At 56.2% G+C, this 21399-nt stretch overlaps 1 protein-coding gene across 8 annotated transcripts in view; it reads right to left on the bottom strand.

Moving 5' to 3' along the window:
* Window positions 1–21399, bottom strand: part of GRIP2 (glutamate receptor interacting protein 2) — a 98163-nt gene that overhangs the window by 41558 nt on the left and 35206 nt on the right. For 2 of the 8 annotated variants that reach the window (XM_034658821.1, XM_034658826.1), the window contains exon 1: window positions 19102–19270. The exons of 1 other annotated variant lie outside the window; for it this stretch is intronic. In XM_034658821.1, the coding sequence (XP_034514712.1) occupies window positions 19102–19156 (55 nt within the window). In that variant the 5' untranslated portion in view covers window positions 19157–19270. Of the gene's footprint in view, window positions 1–2335; window positions 2457–19101; window positions 19272–21399 lie in introns of those variants that run through there. 5 more of the 8 variants (XM_019801216.2, XM_019801219.2, XM_034658824.1 and 2 more) reach the window with 4 other exon arrangements.

The raw sequence follows: 21399 nt of genomic DNA, 5'->3' as shown, positions 1-21399 counted from the left end.
GGCTTAGGGCTAGTGGGTGGTGAACAAGCCTCCCAGAAGCAAGACTGGACATGTGCAGGCAGGAGTCCATCGGGGGCAGAGAAAGGGCACCGAGCAGTGCATTCCATAGACCCCAGCCCCAAGCCTGGCTCTCACCAAGGAGCTCTGCAAGTGGCCTGACTTCTCGCGGCCTCAGCCTTCCCTGCAAAATGTAGAGGGTGTGTGGAGTAGCCACCTGTTGGCTGCCGTCATCCCCCCCTGCTCCTGGGGAGGCCACATGACCAGGACTGGCTGGTCAATCAGAGGTCTGGTGATTGATCAGGGTAAGCATATGATCCCAGTTGGGGCAACAAAAGGCAGCCCTGGGATGTTTGCTGGAACTATTGGAAGTAGGTTCTCTTTCCTTAGAGATGACTGACCTGGTTGACCTTAAACTCAAAGGTTATAGAGCCCTCTGGGCACCTCAAGGAGAGGAGTTAGTCTGCCTGAAAATGAAGCTTACCTAAAGAGAAGCAGAGACCCGGAATCCTAATGATGGTAACTGAGCACCTGGATCCCACTGTACCTAAGCTCCATCTTTGGACTTTTCTTAAGGAAAAAAAAAGAAAGAAAGAAAGAAAGTCTCAGTGCTGACATCACTGTGGCAGGTATAATCATGAGGTTTTGTGGCCTGGGGAAGAGACTAGGGTGAGGACTGCAGCAGTGAGGGTGGGGTGGGGGTCAAGTAAGTCAACAGAGAGAGAAAAAGCCAGCGAGATGAAGAAGGGCACTGAACGCCAAGATAAGGAGCTGTGATCAGATGTGAGTTTTAGCAAGCTCCCTCCCAGGGCAGCATGGGGAGGTGGGGTGGAGGTTACAAGGCTGAGGAAGAGACTGGGGCAAAAGTCCAGGCAGGCAATGCTGAGGCCTGAGCCCAGGTGGAGGCCATAGCCGCAAGAGGTAGGGGAAGACACCTCCCCAGTAGTCCTCCAAGGAAGTCTCCAGGACACTACTGACCTTGTGACTCTGACTACTGCAGGACAAGGTCACCTGACTCACCTGAGCCTTAGGTCCAGAGGACAGATATACCCAGGACAGGAAGGCAGTGCCCCGGTTTATAGCGTAGTCCCCGGGAGGGAGCAGGGGCAGACTACATGGGGTCAAATCCCAGCTTTGCTACTTCTGGCTGTGTGGCCTTGGACAAGTCACTTAACACCTTCATGCCTCAGTTTTCCCAGCTGTGAAATGGAGAGGAGAATAGTACCAAACTCACATTATTGTGAAAATTAAATGAGAAAATGCACAGAAAGAGCTTAGAACAGAGCCTGGCACAAAGTCAAATCTCAACAGCTGTCAGCTACTATTATTATTTGTGTTATTATCTGGGGACCTGGGGCGACCCTGTCTCTGCCCCTGGCCATGGGTGGGGGGTGGGTGCCTGAGTTCACTGGGCGGAGGGAGCTGGCCTATGAAAGTCATCTGGATGCCAGTCCTGGCTTGACCGCTGCCCTGTAGCTGTGGGGCCTCCAGTGGGCCACCCCCCCCACCCCAAGCCTGTTTCCTCATCTGTCCACTGGGACCACAGCCCCTGCCCTTGGAACTGTTTCAAGGAGGTACCATCAAAAGTATGTTGAGTGTGGGAAGGGATCACAGGGGTAGCCCCAGGGTACCCAATAAAGGATGACCTGCTGGTGGCTCTTGACAAGCTGGTGGGGCAGGGGGATGCAGCCCAGCAGGATGAGGCTGGAGAGACAGGTAGCCAGAGAGACAGATGGAGCAACCATGCTTGCTCCAGAGCCCCTCCCATGGGGCCAAGCCAGTCCCACCCAGAAATGTGGCTGCTGCATGACACCTGCCCCACTGCACTCCCAGAGCCCCGGCGTTCACCAACCAGACCCTGGGCCAGGGCTCTGGCCACCTGCTGCCAGGTCCCTGGCCGCCTGCCGCCAGGTCCAGCCTCCCACCTGCGACAGGCGCTCCCTCCACACCAGCCTGAGCTCGGCCTTGGCCCTCACGTGTCTGGGCAGGGAGCTCACGCCCGCCAGCTCATGCCCATGCCCATGCCCAGGCAGGACGTGCCTTCGGGAGGCACCTCTGAGGGGCCGAGCACCACCCTCTGCAACTCCAGACCCGCCTCTGCCCTGTTGTGCAGGACGGCGCGCAAGCCTGGTGGACTCAGCCCCAGCCGCAGGACTGCAGGACGGCAGCGGGGTCGGACAGACAGTCCTCCCGCGGGCCCCCCGGAGCCAGGTGTCCGGCCCTGCCCTCCCTCCGGGCTTTGGGTCTCTGGGGAGTGGCCGTCCCAGTCTCCTCCCTGGGAGCAGCAGCCCCGGAGGGTTCAGCCCCATCACTCTGCCCACGGGTCCCCAAGACTTACCCGCCTCTCCAGGGGTCTCCCGGCTGAGCCCACATAGCATGTCCGCTATTGTCTCCTCGGCTGCCCACCAACTCCCTCGGGAGCCACCACGCTGCTCAGCCCTCCCGCACCCTCCTTCACCCTCCCCTGGGGAGGGGCTGTGGGAAGGAAGCTCACAGCTCCCACTGGCTGGGCACCAGGTCCACCCACTGCAGCGGGCGGCTCTCTGCTTAAAGGGGACACGGCCACTGGAGGGCTGGCTCTCGGAAGTCGTCCCACAGCCCCCACCGCGCCCACAGTCTGAGTCTGGATGGGGAGCTCTGAAGAGGGCACGCCAGGGTCCTCCCGCTGGGTCCCCAGGCAGACACACCCCGGGGGCCGGTTCTGCTCCTAACTGGCCCTGGGACCTTGGTAAGTGACTGCTCTCCTCAGCCTTCAGTTTTTCCACCTAGAAAAGAGGAACAGTGCCTTCCAAACTTTTTTTTTTGTAAGTAGCAGATTCCAATAGAATCTTGTACACAATGCCAGAACCCGAGCCAGATAAAGTGCAGCCATATGCCAGAGCAGGTCTCAGGTTAGAAGCCCTTGAGCTCAGAGTCCCCTGGGGCTCTTCCACTGACATTGCAACTACCTCCTCCAGGCCTCAGTTTCTTTTTCTGTCAGGTGGGGCATGGGGAGGATAAGCCCAGCAGCCTGCCACATGGAGCTTCCCCCCAGCCTTTGGGGAACCCCGAGCAAGATGGGCAGAGGATCTGCCTGCCTTGGGCTTGACGGGCAGGGGCAGCTGGTCACAACTCCAGCCCCCGCTGGGCCTCAGCCCTGCACGCTCCTGGATTCCTCCACGGCAGCTCAGGACTGACCCTGATGACCCCGATGGACATACAAGGCCCCTCTTCCCGCCGTCCAGCTGCTTGTGCTCCCCATCCCACCAATGTGTGGGCACCAGCTGGGGGATGGATGCCACGCAGGTGCTGGGAAGAAGAGGGGGTAAGAGCCACACAGGGTGCAGATAGCCCGTACGCCTGACTACACGTCCCCTCCTGCAGAATGCAGCTCAGAGCAAGACAGATGAGGTCCTAGCTCCCGTGGAGTTCTTGGATACATGGGAACATACGGGGCTCAAATTGGTCCCGTGTCCTGCAGTGAATGAAAATGTACAGCACTGTGGTTAGGGAGCGGCTGCCGCTTCTAGGTTCCCTCCTGTTGCCCACTTCCCAAGGGTGCCTGGTTCTTTGGGTGACTTCATGTACGTCCCAGGGCACAGGCTCCGGGCTCCAGGCAAAGTTGTTGGGCCGGCAGTGAGGTCAAGGTCTCAGCCATAGAAGGGGTGGTGAGCACTGGATCAGAGAGAGGGGGCCTGAATTGGGAGGAATCTGCTGGGAGAATGGGGGCAGGCAGGGAAGGGGGGTGCAGGCTGTCAGCAATAGTCCATGGTGCCCAGCAATGGTCAGGACGAGGCTCTCAGTGAGGACCCTGACCATCAGCAGGGCACGAAGGGCCACTTTGGGGTGGTCCCAGCTCTACACCAGGCAGGAAGGGACATGGCCCTTCTCAGCATGTGAGCTGCTCTTAATGGACGCTCACCCTCTTCCCCTAAAGCCTTGTGAACCACGCAGTCCTCCACCCCATATTTACGGCCCCCTCTGGGTGGAGGGCTGCGGGGTGCACAAGCCGGGAGAGCTACATCCACCCCCTCTGGTAAGAAAATATTTGCTCGCCCTACGGATGCATCTAAATGAGCGATTAAGGTTGGTGATCTATCTCTCCTCCTGCTCCTTTGGAATTTACTTTTGTGGATGAGAAGCTCCTGGAAAGGTCACGCCGTGGGTTATGGGAGAGCTTCCATGCAGCATTTCTCTGAATGCCTGCTGTGCCAGGCACTGGGGACTGAGAGACCAGGAGACACGTGGGGAACAGTGTCTTCCCCGTGCCCTCTGTCCCTGTCATTCCACATTTTCACTTGATTGTATCCAAGAGTGGGTTTGGAAGCAACCATTGGTCTATTCTGGAATAAGGCAGGGTTTAAGTAAGTACCTGGCACGAAGGTTAAGTGACTTGCCCAAGGTCACCCAGCTATAGGGGTGGAGCCAGGTTCACACCGAAGAGGTCTCTTTTAAAAGGTGCTGCTGTGTGCCTCTCAGGATTTCAGGGGTTAGTGAGGGGGTCTGGAAGTGTCGATGAGGGGCAGTTAGCTCGGTTGGGGGTTCACCGAGGAGGTGTTTTGAGCCTGACTTTGAAGGATGAGAGGGAATGATCCCAAGAAGGGAAAATGCAGCATAAGTGTGCGCCCAGGCACACGGTCCTGGGGGAGCACTGAGGCGAGCAGGCGGGACACGCACACAGAGCCGGGCCACGAAGGGTCTAGTGAGGCCTCCCTCCTCCAAGGGTAGCGGACCAGCAGCAGCCTCAGGAACTCCTCAGCAACACAGACTCTCGGGCCCCACCCCTGCCCACTAAATCAGAATCCGCATTGGAACAAGCTCCCCAGGGGCACATAGGGAGTTCGAGAAGTGCTGCTTGGAGTTTGGCTTTCATCCTGCAGGCAGTGGGAACCAAGGACGCTGGAGAGCTGGCAGTAAGAAGGCTCTGCAAGGACCTCAGAGTGCAGCACCGCCTGAGGGAGAAGGGAGGAGGGCCTGGCAATGAGCAGCAAGGGTCCCTTCTGGGAGCCGAGAGCTGGCAAAGCTGCTGTTGGTCCTGCTCCAAAGACGACCCCTCTCATGCAACGAACGCTGCCAAACTTCGGGGAAGCAGAGGAAGAGGGGGACAGATTGCGGGTGTGCAAGGCTCGGCTAGAAGCCAGGCCTGCCGGGGATCCGGGCCGCCAGAAGCTCCCAGTCAGAGCGTTTGATTGTTTCATATTTCCAACGTTGTGAATGGGCCGAGAGGGAGACTGGACGACGTACGTTAGGTGGCAGGGCCACTGAGCTGGCGGGCACGCCTTCCATGTTCAGCAGAGGCCCTGACACCCGCACGTCCTCAGGTTTTGTGAGACACCTGGAGGACGACTGCTGTGTGACCAGGGGCATGCGTCCAACCCTCTCTGGACCTCAGCTTCCTCACTGTGCAACGGGATAATCAAAAGCACCCACCCGCTAGGCCTGGGGAGACTGCGGACTCATGAGTCAGAAAGCACTCATCCATCACCTTCCCGTCAAGACTCTCATGCCAACACCGTGAAACAGACCAGCGAGGCAGAGCTCTAAGGTGGCTGAGTGCACAGGCCAGGGGCACCCAGGTTCAAATCCCAGCTCTGCCACCCTTGAACTATGTGACTCTGGGCAAGTCACTTCTGCACGAGCCTCCGCTTCCCACCCATGAGGAAGGGCTTTGCGGACTGTGCCTGTCTAGCACATACTCCTGACCTCCCCCCTACACGGAGCCAGGCCTGTGGGGCCCTTCTTGGTGTCTCTGAATGGGGCTCCATGGGCATCATGCTCCCTGCTGTGCCAGGCTGTCCCTGCGGGACTCGCCGCAGGACTCCTGGCATCGCTGCCCACCCCGCTGCCCCCTCAGGGGCTGTGATGGCTGCAACTGGGAACCAACTGACCCCACACCACACAGATGGGAAAACCGAGATCCAGATGGGGCCGAGTCTGGGGACCCCTGACAATGCGTGGGGACGGGGGGGCTGGACCTCAGCCTCCGCCTTTTCTCTCAGACCCGGGGGCTGAGTCCACCATAACCACAGGGGAGCTGTGCGAGCCCGCTGCACCCTGCCCCCCTACACCCCTGACTGACAGCCGGAAATGAAGTCTGGGTGGGAAGGAGACAGAGATGGCGATCTGAAGGCAAGACAGATAAACCCTTTTTCTGTTCTGCTGCTTCTTCCCCTCTCTCCTCACACCACCCCAGAGGCCAGGCCAGGACAACTGCTGCCCCCTGACTGGTTGGTAAACATTTCCACAAGTTGGGTCCCCATTTTACAGATAGGGAAACTGAGACCCAGTCTGTGACTCCAACAGCCACAGGGGAAGCACTAGCAGACCCCCTCTTAGGGGGTGCTGTTTGGCTGCAGCCCCCACTCCAGACAACCTGTTCCAAACACCCCCCCTCCCCCGTTATCCCTCACCTGACTCCAGGGGCAGTGTCACATCAGCGGGCTGCTCCCAGGCTGCGGCCCCAGACACCTGCCGGTTCCCAGAGCCCTTCACTGCAGCCTTCCCCCAGCGCTGGAGGGCATGGGCATGCCGCCCAAGGGGACTCAGGTGACAGGCTGTGTGCTCAGACCAAGGAAGGGGGAGGCTCTGGGATGTCAGAGGAACCACAGCTGACCATTCTTCAGAACCAGGAGAAGACCCCTTGTGTGCCAGGCCTGACTTTCAACATTTTCCATGTATTTCCTCATTTCATGACACAACATCCCCATTTCAGAGATGACAAAACAGGAGCCCAGAGAGGTGAAGCCACTTGCTCTTAGTCACACAGGGGGTGAGGGGTGAACTGGGATTTGAGCCCAGGTCCTCCTGATACCATCCATACTAACACCCCAACCCCTAGCCCCCTGAGAAAGGCACACTCAGAAGCCCTCTCACCAGTCCATGCAGATTCAGGAAGGACAAGGACTGGGGGGGAGGCAGAAGGGCCAAGCTGATGCCCCTGGGGCATCCCTGGGAATCTTCTGACTGGAGAGGGGCGAGAGGCACCAACCCTGGGCCTGTCTATAGATAGGGCAGCTCCCTACGCTCCTTCTTGGCCTCTGTACTTCCCTTGATGCCTGCAATGGCTTCCCTCCTGGAAAAGAGGACATGAGGCCACAGAGGGCCTCTCTGAGCCTCAGGTTCCTCCTCTAAAGTACTGATGATGAAATTGTCCACTCAAAGGACTACTGTTGAGAAACTCAGTGAATAAGCAAAACACCTAGAAAACTGTCCAGTACAGGGCACACAAAAGTAGCCAGCGTGATCACAGCCCTGCCTCATCTCTCTGGCCACCCAGTCATTCAAAGAATATTTATTAAGCACCCACTACCCGCTAGAAACTGAGCTTGGCCCAAGTTTTCTGCAATGAACGAAACAGCTGAAGAGCCCGCCTGTCTGACTCTCAGCTCAGGATGAAAAACATGCAAATCTAGATACCTAACGAGAAGGTGCAGAGGGGAGTCGGGACAGCACAGGCAGGGGGGCCAGGGAGGCTCTCTGGGGAAACGGGAGACGGCGGTCAGGCAGAGGAGAAGCATGGAAAGGGGAGCCATTGGGGGCCAGTGTGGCTGAGGTCACTGGGCCGGAGAGGAGTCGGGATTCTGCTTTGGGCACGAGGGGAGCTGATGAAGGGTTCTGAGCAGGGTCATGTGTGATCTGACTTTCTTCCAAATGGTGGCCAGACAGAATGGGCTGTGGGGTCAGGATGCATGGGTGGTGGTGGTGGGTGGACAAGACGGGAGGAAAGAGGAAAGGCACCCGAGAGGCAAGAAACCCAGAACCCAATTTTCTCTACTCTCCAGGTTAGTCCCTGCCTGCTCTGAGCCTCAGTTTCCTCTTCCACCACACATTAAAGCCCTTCTGATAGGGACAGCCAGCTGTGCAAGTTTGGGGACCCACCAAGGGGGAGAGGTCAGAAAGCAGAGTCCGGATGCATCTTGATGCAAAATGAGAAGAAACAGAAAAAGGGGACATTTTGTGTCAATGATACTTCGATAAAAAAAAATAATAAAAGCACAAAAATAAAATTGAAAGTCGAAAAAAAAAGAAAAGATGAACGGGCACTGACTGAATAGGCAAGGCACCAAGCATGAAGGGAAACAGCCCCCAGTTCACGCAGAGCTGTTCCAACTCACTGGCATCAGAGAAGTGTAAACAGACCGATGAACTCCCACTTGACCCTCATCAGAATGGTGGACATTAGAAATGCAGACAAAGTAAGTGTTGGTGAGTATGGGGGGGGTTAGGTGGAGAGTCACGGGCACTCCTGGTGGGGGGTAAACTGAGGCAGCCCTAGAGTGATGAGGTGTCAGTGCATGCTGTCTCCCAGCACCCTCACTCCTGGTGGTTATCCAAGGGTAACCCACCCCCGCTCCCAAAAGGGCAGGAATGGGAATGTTGTCAGTGAAGCCGACCTTGGTCTCCATCCGGGGGAGGGGACAGGTAACATGTGGCGGCCACTCCCCATGGAGTATGACACAGCAGTCAGAAGCACAGCGGATGGATTTAGGAAACAAAGGGTCCAGTTAAAGAAAGGAAGAAAGGAAGGCAGAAAAAGGAGAGGAAGAAGGAGAAGGGAGGAAGGGCAGAGAAGGGGAGAAGAGGGGAGGGAGGGGGCGAAAAGAGAATGAGACCTACCCTGTCACTTCGTTTCTATAGCTGAAAAACACACAGAAAGCACTGCAAGGGTGCACACATGTGTAAAGACCTGTTTCACAGAGGGACAGTTGCAAGGGATGTAACTGGGCATGGGGACAGGGCACGAAGGAGAAAAAAATTAGATAAAACAGAGCCAGAGTGGGTGCTGAATTGGCACAGGACCCCAGGTACCATGAACCGAGGACTTCAGCTCAACCCTTGGAGCCTGGGGTTAAAAGCAGAACATTAATAGGGGCCTGATGCCACCAAGGAGCCATGGAAGAGTTTAGAGGGAGAAAGGGATAAGTGCTTTAGAAAACTAACTTGAGTGGGTGCTAAGAGAGTCCGTGCATGGGGGCGAGGGCCTCAGCTGACCTCAAGTCAACCCTCAGCCATGCCGCTCCAGGGGAGCGGCTCAGGGTCGGCCCACCTGCCCTCTTGCTGCCTTTCAGACAAAAGGAGCATAACATGAAAATAAATGGGCAAGTTCTCAGGGCTCAGCCCTGGGAAAGAGTAGCTTTGTGCATTCCGATCTCCGGATGTCAATGCCACCCTGGCAGCAGCCCTCCCTGTCCTGCCCTGGAGAGAACCCTTGGCTGGCGTCAAAAGACCGGGTTCAAGGCCCAACAACTGCTCACACAGGACCTCCTCCATGCCAAGAACATCACATATGATGTCAGAACATCAGCATCTCTAGCAGAAGGAACTCCACCCAGAGAGGATCTGCTATAAGCCCAAACATAACAAAGGGACCAAAGAGTCAGGGCTGCTTGAAGGAGTCAGGGAAAGCTGCCTGGTAGAGGTGGTGTCTGACCTACGTCTTGAGGGACAAAGGAACAAACCACTCAAGGATGGGGTGGGAAAGGCATTCCAGACAGAGGGACCAGCCAGCCTAGGCAAAGGGTGTGAGGTGGAAAGGTGCACAGTATGTGCAGGGAAAAGCACCCACCAGCATGGCTGGGGTCAGAAGGCCCCAGAGAGCAGGGGGGCTGGGCAGGCAGGTGGGGCTGGGTCCCGAAGATGCAGGGACCTGCTCCGGAGGAGGGAATGCACTGAAGGGGGCACTCCTGGCACTGTGGCCACCAAGCACATGACATTTAGGGAAGAGTGAGCTCTCCTGAGCGCGCTCCAGTGAGATGCTTCGGGGCACGGACGGAGAGGGCAGCCGCCCGGGACCAAGCTGTGAGGAGCAACGGCTGGAGCCTCTGCGTGGTGGAGTCTGATTACAGCGATACCTCCTGGCAGCTGGCAATTGATGAGGCTTTGGGAGGGCCAGGCACAGCCCTCCACCTGTGCCCTCGAGTGACTCGGGAGCGGGAGACTGGCCTCGGGTCCAGGTTCAGCCTTGTGGCAAACACTATGCCTGGAGTCCCACCTTCCATCCTCTGGGTCAAGAATTGCCCTTGTCCAGGGATCCCTCCTACATTGTTGGTGGGAATGCAAGTTGGTACAGCCACTCTGGAAAACAGTGTGGAGGTCCCTTAAAAAGTTAAAAATTGAACTACCCTATGACCCAGCCATTGCACTACTGGGTGTTTACCCCAAAGATACAGACGTAGTAAAGAGAAGGGCCATATGCACCCCAATGTTCATAGCTGCATTGTCCACAATAGCCAAATCATGGAAGGAGCCGAGATGCCCTTCAACAGATGATTGGATTAAGAAGCTGTGGTCCATATATGCAATGGAATATTACTCAGCTATCAGAAAGAACGAATTCTCAACATTTGCTGCAACATGGACGGCACTGGAGGAGATAATGCTAAGTGAAATAAGTCAAGCAGAGAAAGACAATTATCATATGATTTCTCTCATCTATGGAACATAAGAACTAGGAGGATCGGTAGGGGAAGAAAGGGATAAAGAAAAGGGGGGTAATCAGAGGGGGGAATGAAACATGAGAGACTATGGACTGTGAGAGGCAAACTGAGGACTTCAGAGGGGAGGGGGTGGGGGAAGGGGATAGCCTGGTGATGGGTAGTAGGGAGGGCACGTATTGCATGGTGCACTGGGTGTTATACGCAACTAATGAAGCATCAAACTTTACATCGGAATCTGGGGATGTACTGTATGGTGATTAACACAATATAATAAAATAAAATTTAAAAAAAAAAAAAAGAATTGCCCTTGTCCAAATGCATATGCCCCAGAGAAAGAGAAGGGGCTAACATGTACAAAGTGCCCACTGGGTACCTAGCATTTGATGTTTAGTGTCTCATGGAATCTTTCAAAAGCCCTGCTGCTCCCATTTTATGAGGGGAAACTGAAGATCCAGAGAGGAGAAGAGACTTGGACAAGCCCTCTAGCCAGTACGGGGCCAGGGTCAGATTTCAGATTCACGTGCTCCTTCCTCGGGTCCTTTAGATGGGCCTTTCCCTCCTTCTGGAACTCTCTCCCCCCCATCTAAGGATGAAAATCCTTAGAGCCCAGCCTAAATGCTGCCTCCACCCAGAAGCCCACCCTGACCTCCTTCCTGTCTTTCCTTCAATGCATTTGCTCACCTGCTCTTTTCCACTTAATAGGGGACAACCCTTGACTATCTTGCTCATTGATTTCAACCCTACATCCAGGAGCGGGCCTTGCATGCAGTAAGTGCTAGGATGAATGAATGAATGAATGAGAAATAAATGATGATTATATGTAATCTCTAGATTGCTATGTTGGGAAGAAACCAATAATTCATCCCCTCTGACTCTTCAATCCAACATAGAAACCCTTTCTGCAGTCTGATACAGCTAGTATAGCTCCACAAATGGGGAGCTCACCACCTCATAAGCAGCCTACCCTATTCCTGAATAGTTGAGGGATGAGTCCCTCCATTATCCTGAGCTGGAGCCTGCCTCCCTGGGGCCCCCCAGGACCCCAGGATCCTTGTCCCAAGACGGTCCAGACCGAGGCCATGGCCTCTGAGCCCAGGCAGAAAAGCCCAGAGTCTGGATGTGGCTTCCACCATGGGTCCTGCCAGCTCCCCTCCTGCCCTGAGTGTCACTCGGGTGTGTGGAGCTGGAACGAGTGGGTGGTCACGCCCCCAGCGGTCTGGGGCCACGCTCACGTGTGTGTCTTTAATCCCAACGGCTTTCGGCAAGCTTTCACCTCCAGCGCATCTGTACCAGGCCCATGACGCTAGGATGATCATGTCTTTCCACAGATGGGGAACCTGGAGTCCAGAGGGCCAAGAGACCGAGGAACTCGGTGTCTGGCTCCAAAGCCTTAATCACAGTCCAGTAGACACACATTCTCAAAAGGGCTTTGTGTGAGAGCCTCATTTTCTTTGTACCCTCCTGGTGGACCTGAATATTCAAAGAGAACCCTAGAGTTAGGCGCCGATGCGGAACCACAGGAAGGGTGATAACCGGGGAAGGTCCACCCAAGGGTCCCACACGGCTCATGAATATACCGAAAGCCAGGCAGCAGGTCTCCCACTGGTGCAGCTGTGGGATGGGGAAGGGCCTGCAGGGTTGGGGGTGGGACCTGGCAGAGGCCGCTTGTTTGAGGACAAGGCTTGACCCTGAGATTTCCGGGCCAGTGCCTGCTGCCTGCCAGCTGAGGCCTCCCATGTCCCACAGCCCCTCAGCGTTGTTTAGGAAGAATCACCGGGAGGTTGCCAACCCATGTCCAGAACTGGCTACCCCCTTCTCCAGCGTCTCCCCCCATTCCCAGCACCATGTACCCTGAGCCATTTCTACCTCCTCATGGTCCTCCAGGAATGCCCCCTCCCTCATCCCTTGCCTGCGTGGCCAAATGCTGCAAGTCCCCCCTGTCTCTTCCCCCAGGAAGCCTTCCCTAATCCTCCAGCTGGCTGATGCCTCATCTGGGTCCCCAACGCCCTAGGGCACCTCACAGTCCCACTTCTGTCAACTCACCAGACATCCCACCCTCTTCTTTGCCCATCAACCCCCAGATGAGCCTGACACCAAAGTGGTGAGGAACATTCTAGGCTGTCCCCTCCCAGCCTGTTAGCACTGCCTCCTCCAGCAGTAGTGCCATGGGAGCCTCAGCGGAGCCCTGGGTTCAAGTCCTGACTCCACCTCTGACTGGTTGGGTGACCTTGAGCAAAAGTGGCCTCAACCTTCTCATGTGTAAAACAGTGGTACACGTGTGGGCTGGAGCCAGAGTCGGACCTGTGGTCCCGGGGGGTTTTCAGCTCCAACCTCAGCTAGCCTGGGTCCCCCTCACCTCAGTCTCCGGCTGAGGCTCTAAACAATCCTCAGCCTTTTCCAAAAACCTTCCTCGACAAATACATTCTGCAAACAGGGCACCAAAACTCAGAGTGGCAGGGACCTTCCCCAAGGTCACCCACAGGGACCCTAGCTGCCCCAGTTGTGTGGCTGTGAGAGGTTGCTGAGGATGTGGCCCCCCTGGCCCGCCCACCTGTCCACACATCTGCTTATGAGTCACCGTCACCTCGGCCAAGACAGCAAAATGCGGGGGCTGGAGAGAGAAAGTCAGCCCAAGGAGAGCAAACGGGTGGATGGGGGGAGGTAGCAAGGGGGCTTCCAGCCGCTGGAGAGCACAACAGGGGGCACAGAAGGGAAACTGAGGCCAGGAGGAGCAGCCACCCACTCAAGGACCACAGAAAGTGGGGTCGGTCCCAGTCTCCTGTCTAATGGACGCTCTTTCCGCTCCATCAGGCCATGTCCTCAGGGAAGGAGACAGGGCCCACGGCTTTCACAATTATCCGGGCAATTAAGGCAGGCAGATGGTCCCGCTGGACTGAACATTCAAGCTGACAATGCAAACATTGCTGGGACGTTAGCTGACAAGATCACCACTGGTTCCGGCGGGTGGGTGACACCGGCAAGGCGGATGTGCCATCAGGACCGTCCAGGGCCCAGAATCGGGAAGGGGCCTGGCTACTCTCTGCCTGCTCAGACTTCCCCAGACCCTGGGCTCAACTCTGGGCTCTGCCCTGTGACAGCGACCTGGACAGGCTGGGGCATGGACAGAGTTGGTGACAAGGTGGGGAGGGGGGACACCCTGAGAAAGGGGGCTGCTCAACCAGGAGAGGCAATCTTGGGGGGCTCCACTGCTGTCTCTGCAGGGCTATCTCAGGGTGGGGAGAGCAGAAGGAGGATGGAGAATCTTGAGGGAGACTGGGGAAGACAGACCAGCAGCCACACGCTGGGCACGCAACAGAGGGGTCTCCTGTTGCTGGCAGGGCAACCAGATAACTGACCACTGAGAAATGCTTCCGTGGTGAGACACTTGGGCTTGGAAGTCAGACTACAAGGGGAGAGGGGAGGGCACAGATTGCATTTCCTTCCTGGCTGAGCGACCTTGGAAAGTCATTTCTTTGTGGCTCAGTTTCCTCATCTGCAAAATGGGGTAATTTAGTTAACAATTCACAGGACTGTTGTGAGGATAAGAAAATACATGTGAGGGGCGCCTGGGTGGCACAGCGGTTAAGTATCTGCCTTTGGCTCAGGGCGTGATCCCGGAATTCTGGGATCGAGCCCCACATCAGGCTCTTCCGCTATGAGCCTGCTTCTTCCTCTCCCACTCCCCCTGCTTGTGTTCCCTCTCTCGCTGGCTGTCTCTATCTCTGTCGAATAAATAAATAAAAAAACTTAAAAAAAAAAAAGAAAATACATGTGAAGTACTTAGGATACAGTACTGACATACAGTAAGTGCTCAATAAATGCTTGGGGAACAAAGAATAGGTCCAGAAGTTTGCACCTAATCTCTGCCTTCTTGATAAAAAAAGAAATCCCGTGGTCTCTGAGACACCGCAGTTGACCTGAATGTCTGGGGCGTCCCCCACCGCGGAATCAAGAGGGCAGAGGCCTAGGAGCCAGGTGCTGTTCGGGCCCTGAGGGAGGGGCTGGTTTCCACCTTGGGAGTCAGATGTGAGACCCCGGTGCAGTTGCTGCGCTGTGAGAGATGCCAGGAGCCGGATGTGGAGGCGAGCTAGAGAGCCTCATTACAGAGGGGAAGGAAGGAGTAAATAATTCATCACAGATGAGAACCGTGGAGGGGGCACAGGCAGACAAAGCTCAGGAGGCCATGGCACAGCCCCTCCCAGTGCCCAGGAGCTGCCCTGTGGTCAGGAGGAAGATTGCTATCCTTAACCTTGGGACAACCTCGTTATCCCTAAAATTGCCCATTGCTCCTTCAATACATCCACTGGCCTGGGAGCCAGATGACACACCCTTGCCCAGAACCTCACTGAGCCCATCTCCTCCATCTTGCCCCTTCAGCCCCTCTGCTCTAGCCTTGCCAGCCTGGGAACACCCAACATGTTCATACCTCAGGACCTTTGCACTGGCTGTGGCCTCTGCCAGCCACATTCTTCCCCTGGATAGCCACACGATCTCCCTCACCTCCATATGGGCTTTGCTCTAATGTCACTTTCTCAGTGTGGCCCTCTCTGAACACCTCACTTAAAACTGCGTGCCACTACCCACACAGCCCATCCCCTCTTTCTGCTCTATTCTTCTCCACAGCATGCATCACTGCCATTCATTTTCCTTGTTCCCCTGCTGTCACTGCTAGAATGCTAGCTCCACGAGGGTAGGGATTTAGGTTAGTCTTGCTCCCTACAGAGCCCCCAGGGCCTAAAACAGAACCTGGCACATCGTAGGTGCTAGGAGATAGCTGTGGAATGAGTGAATGGCAAAGGATATTCTGTGCCTCAACACCCACTGATCCTGCCCCCTATAGCCCTAGCCTCACCTCTCACCTGGACCGCAGCCCAGCCTCCTCCCTGCATCCTCCCCTGTAGTCTGCCCAGTAGCCAGAGCCTGGGCTGACACTCAAAGCTGTCCTCCCCTCTCTCCTACTCAGGGACCTTCCATGGCTCCCACTGACCTCAGGACAGAGTCCAAGCTCCACAGCCTCCTGCCTCCCCCACCCTGGCTCCCCTCTCTCCTTATACCTTTCGCACTGACTAAAGTTCTCAGCTCCCTGAGGCCGATCTTTGAAGTTTTGAGGTATTTGTTCAAGCTAGTCTCTTTGCCTAGCAAACTCCTACTCATCCTTAAAAACCCCACTCTGGGAGATTTCCTTGACCCCCCTCAAGCAAAAGCACTGCTTTCTTCTCCAGGTTCCAAGTGGACCCAACCATCCGTACCCCACTGAAGTGCTGACATCATCTACATGTCATTTCCCCCTCCCCCCAAGCCCTCTGGGTCAGGAACTGCAAGTAATCCCCTTCTGGGGCCCTGACACCTAGCACTTTGAAAGTTTCACCTTGCAGCCACCCAGCAAGGAAGATTCTAATATTAACTCTACTTTACAGATGGGGGAAACTGAGGCTCAGAGAGATGAAGGCACTTGCCCCAGCTGCACAGCTGGATTTACACCTGGCAATTGGCCCCAAAGCCTGTGCTCTGTATATCCGGCCTCCCTCACATCTACACACACCAAATTAAATCCCTCTTTGAATTTAACGTGACCATTTTATGCCCCTAGAGGTCCAAGCATAGCCCGGAAAGAAGCCTCGCTGATCTGATTCTCCCAGAATCCTCTTGCGGGGGTGCTGCTGTCTTTATAGCCAGGCTAGTGAGGAAGGCACAGTGGCCTGGGAATGTCTGTGTTCTCTGCGGGCCCTGGGGTCCAGCACATGCATGTGAGAGTCAGGCCAGCGACGCAGACCCCTCCCTTCCCCTCCCCAGGCCTCCATTTCCTCACTGTCCAGATGGGGGCACCATGACACTATCAAGACTGGGAGCACACGAAAGGGTGTGCCCCCAACTGTGCATGCGCAGTAGGTGTTCCCCTCCTCTTGGACCCCTGGCTGAAATCGGGGGAGCTGAGTCAGGACTGAACACCCCCTTCCCCCAGTCCTGGCCTGGGTGCAGACTACAGCCCCCAAGTTTGAGCAAAGCCTCAAATCCCAGCCACAGGGACACAGGAGGGGTCTCACCTGGCCAGAGGGCCCCAGGACTCCCTCTCAAGCAATCACAGGGTAAGGAACTTAAGGGTCTTACCCAGAAAAGATGGGAAACAGAAAGACCTATTAGAAAATATGGGTTGGAAATGGAAGCTGTGTCATCCAAAGCAGTATTTTGGGCGCCTGGGTGGCTCAGTTGGTTGAGCGGCCAACTCCCGGTTTCCGCTCAGGTCTCGATCTCAGGGTCCTGGGGTCCAGTGCCATGTTGGGCTCTGGGCCCAGCAGGGGAGTCTGCTTGAGACTCTCTCTCCCTCTCCCTCTGCCCCTCCCCCTCTGCTTGCTCTCTCTCTCTCTGAAATAAATAAATAAATCTTAAAAAAAAGAAAAACAAATAAACAATATTTTGGAAATGAAGACTGAAGAAACACCTCCCCTTTCCCCAATCCCTTAAATCCTCCTCCCTTGAGCTTTTAGATTTTCACAAATGGGTGCAAAGGCTCCCCGTAAGAGCAAACGAGTTCCCTGTACCGCCATCAGAGCAGCCCCCCGCAAAGAAGTGGAGATGCCAGACAGGAGCCTGGCACGCACCAGTGCACGGTGTGCCCCCAGTCAGGGCATGCTCCCCTCTGTTTGTTAGGGGTTCGCTGGTCCCAGACACCAACACCCTGGATCGGTGGTGTGTATACAGGGGGGAGCGGGGAGGAAGAAAGAGGCTGAGCCTCTGATGAGAAGATGGAATTCAAAACTACCAGGTGTCTCCTGCGTGCCAGGTCTCGCCCCAGTCTTTCCCAATCATCACTGCAATGTTAGGAAGGTGGCTTTTCTTGGGTCCATCTTACAGATGAGGAAACGGAGGTTCTGAATGGGCCACAAAGGAGGTAAGAGCCGGGGTAGGATGTGAATCCAGGTCTGTTGGGGACAATACAAGTACGTCCTGCATCTGCAAAGGCGCAGCATTTAGTTGGCTAAATAATTGTACTGGGGAAGCTCAAATTCGGAGCATTCCTCGGTGTATCTGTCTGTCCCTCCAGCCTGGGAGGGTCCCACCAGGTGCTCAGGGTCTAGGGACCTGAAGAGGACAAAAGCCTCAAAGGGGGAGGGTCTCCCTGGGAGGTGGTCCTAACACAGGAGTCCCTGGAAAGCCCCAAGGGAAACTCTGTTCCTGGTATTCTCCAAGCTTCGACTGCTCCGTTGTGTGGAAAGGGCTTCCAAAGACCTCTAGGGTGTCAGACCACCAGTGGCCTATGGGCCAGTGCAGAGCCCAGAGTCGTTCTGTGGCCCCAAGAGCCCTGCTACCCCTTGACCACTCCCGGGGCAGCCCCTCCCTATGCAGGCTCCTCAGAGTCTAGAAAATGTTCAGGGCAGTTATGAGAGTCGGCTTGAGAGCGCCTCCTTATGTCACCCGTGTGGCCTTGGGCAAGTTGCTTAACCTCTGTGTGCCTGTTTCCCCATCTGCACAATCAGGGTAAGGACAGGACCAACTTTGTGGGGTTGTTGTGAGGCATTAATCAGTGACCCTATTGCCTGGCACACAGTGGCACTTAATTCATGTCGGTGTCTGTTGTTCATATTAACAGCACGGTTATTCTTAGTTCTGAGGCCTGCAGCGTAGAAGCTGTGAACCCACCGTCTCCCACCTCCCCTCCGTGTTGTAGATGGAGAGACGGCAGCATAGGGAAGCCACAGACGAAACCTAGGGTTACACAGCTCGGGCAGCCTGACTCCCAGCTCGACACTCCTCCTGCCCCGACTCCCACCCCAGCCTTTCCCCCATCCTGAGTCTTCTCCCCGGGCTGCCTGTGCAGGATGGAATCTTGCATACAAGCGGCTCAGCATACACTCCATCTCACCCAGGGTCAAGTCCTGCCTTTACCCATGACCCCCTACCCCAAATGCCTGCCCACAGCCGCTGGCCCTAAACACACAGACACAGCATCCCTGCCGGCCCAGCTCGACCAGGACAACCTCATGCCCCAAACAGAGGGGAAAGGAAAGGCTGTCAGGGACATGCCACGGGAGGGGGGCAACGAAGAGGACTGTGGCACAGGAAGGCAGAGAGGGAGAGGGACACTCAGATGCAGAGAGGGACCATGACAGAGACACAGAGGGAGAGGGACAGACAAGAGCAAGGCAGAGGGGGAGAAAAAGACAGGAAAAAACAGGCTGGGGCAGAGAGAACCAGATATGAGAGAGAGAAAGAGAAAGAGCGCACGCGAGAGAACCAGACAAAGAGAGACAGAGAAGGAAAGAGACAGAGGCAGAGAGAAAGACAGGGAGACAGAGAGAAACACTCAGAAAACAATATAGTCCATCAAATTAGATTAACAATTAGACACGAAAAAGACGGACAGAGAGTTAGAGAGACTCGGCGAGACAAAGAGATGGGGGTGGGGGCGGTGGCGGGGCACAAGGCAGAGAGAGATGGAGAGATGCAGAAGGTGACAGAGCCAGCTGGGCGGAGAAGCCAGACACATGTACAGATTCAAAAAGAGACCCAGAACCGAAGCGAAACCCAAACAGCACCAGGAGAGATGGGGCGGAGGCAGAGACAGGCCAGGGAGGGAGGCCCCAAGTCCCTGGGGGCCCCCAGCCTCTGCCTTTCAACCAGATCCAGGTCCAGCCGCCCAGCCCCTGGGCAGGCAGCAGGGCTGCCCCGTGCCCGGCCCCCCCATCGGTACCTTTGGGACGCCGCCTCACCACGCCCAGCCGCCACTTGAGCGACACAGCCAGCATCGCACCCTCGGGCCCTTGGGGCCCAGGGCCAGGGACACGACCCGCCCAAGCCTCCTGCGCTCCTGGAGCCCGGCGCTCCTCTGTGCGCTCCCGAGCAGCCTGTGCTAACTGGCAAAGGCTGGGCGCTCCCAGCCTCCACCCTCCCGAGTTGCTAAAATAGATAATCCTCCCCAGAGCCAGCAGCGGTGGCATCGGCAGTGGCATCTGTGGCAGCGAGTCCCTTCCTCCAACCACAGCCCCCGCCTGGGGAGTGAAGCACCAGGGTGCTCCGATCACTGCAGCAAACCTTCAAGGGTGCTCGCCCCCCACCCGCAGCAGCCCTCTTCCTCCCAAAGCACTCACCCTGTCCACCCCTTCTTCTGCCCAAATCTGCCAATCCCCCACCCCACCCCACCCCACCCCGGTCCCCAGGCTGTGCTGTTTGATGCCCCCAGGCCTTTGCACTTGCAGGGCCCTCCGCCTGGGATGCCTGTTCTGTCTGGCTTGGCTCCGATGGACTTCTCTGCCTGGGAATGTTTGCTCAGCCTTCAGAGATCCCTCCTTGCTGGAAGTCCTTGCCTGCCAGGTCTCGATAATGCTTTTCAGACCAGGTGGAGACTGTCCGTCCACCCCCAAAACCTGGGGCTCCCAGAAACAAGGATAGGGTCCACTTGTCCCCACTCCCCTATAGTCAGCACAGACATTTGCTGGGGTCACTGGTGTACAACGATGAGACCTAGGTCCTGCCTCTTCACTCCTTATCTCTCCAATGACCCTTGTTTGGAACATGGGATAACAAGAGAATCCACCCAGCTGACTGCATGGAGTGGACGGGAGTACCCGCGAGTGCTCCGGGCATTCAGCAAGAACTCAATAAATGCGTCTGGCATCCCTTCCTCTTGCTGGACAGAAAAGCTCCGACCTAGCAAACAGAGAGGGAGGGGAAGCCTCACAGAATACAAGTCTTTGGAGATGGCAGACCCGAGTTTGAATCCTGACTCGGTGCGCCCCACGAAGCCTGTTGCTCATCTGACTAATGGGGCTAACAGTTAGTCCCTATCTCTGATGTGGTGGGACCTGTATGAAATCCTGTGCAAAGAGCACTTAGTTGAGTCTGGCACACAGTAGGTACTTAATAAATAATAAGTAGCAGCCAATAATCTGATTATTCCTCATGGAGCCCAACCCCTGCGTGTGAGTGGAGACGGGATTTCCATTAAGGTGGCAGCCCGGCCGAAGTCAGACAAGAAAGTCAGGAATCCAATGCTTTCCACGAACATCACAGTGCACCAGGGTGGTCCCAGGGTCATCCCCATTTTCCAAACGAGGAAACTGAGGCCGAGAGAGGTACAAGATAGCCCCAGGCTCAGGGGTGCCTGGGTGGCACAGCGGTTAAGCGTCTGCCTTCAGCTCAGGGCGTGATCCCGGCGTTATGGCATCGAGCCCACATCGGGCTCCTCTGCTATGAGCCTGCTTCTTCCTCTCCCACTCCCCCTGCTTGTGTTCCCTCTCTCGCTGGCTGTCTCTATCTCTGTCGAATAAATAAATAAAATCTTAAAAAAAAAAAAAAAGATAGCCCCAGGCTCATCCATCGTGCAACTGGCAAAGCAGGGTCGATACCAGACACCAGACTACGCCACCGCCACATCCAGGCAGTAACGAAGCTCTTGTTAACCCCCTACTGTGTACCAGGCTCTGTGCAGAGCACCCTGCCAGCTCCGCCCGGGGAGGGGAGGCCGTCCGCCCAGCAGCATGCACACTGCTGAGCAGCAGGTGGGGCGGAAGCCCACACGGTCCGACCCCAGAACAACAACTCTGGCCAAGAGCGAGGCTGCTCCCCACCTCCGTGAGAAGACAAAAGGTCCCAGAAGTCTCTGGGACCAGCTGCGATGGACACGTGGAAAGTAGAGCAATAAATAAGGAGGTGCACAGAGGGGCGCCAGGGTGGGGAGAGACCCAGCCGCCTGGCCCGGGAGGGGTTCCCATCACCAGTATCTCCTGGACGATGTCCTGCAAGTGTCGCACAGGGGAGGACGTCCCTGGGGCCAGACCCACACATGGGTAGAGAGGTGGGTCGGCCCAGCTGGAGGTCCCACTCTGCCCACCCCAGAGCCCCCCACAGGCTGAAGGGCCCACAGCCAGAGCCTTGAGACTGGGGTCTCACACACACACACACACACACACACACACACACGGGGTTGGAACCCAGATTAGACACGTCCCACTGTGTGGCCTTAGGGAAGTTTCCCTTGGTTTCCTCAGCA

Source organism: Ailuropoda melanoleuca, chromosome 4, assembly GCF_002007445.2.
Source record: "Ailuropoda melanoleuca isolate Jingjing chromosome 4, ASM200744v2, whole genome shotgun sequence".
NCBI classification, from domain to species: Eukaryota; Metazoa; Chordata; class Mammalia; order Carnivora; family Ursidae; genus Ailuropoda; species Ailuropoda melanoleuca.
The sequence above is the reverse complement of the archived record's forward strand: the minus strand, read 5'-3'. Positions and strand labels throughout refer to the sequence as shown.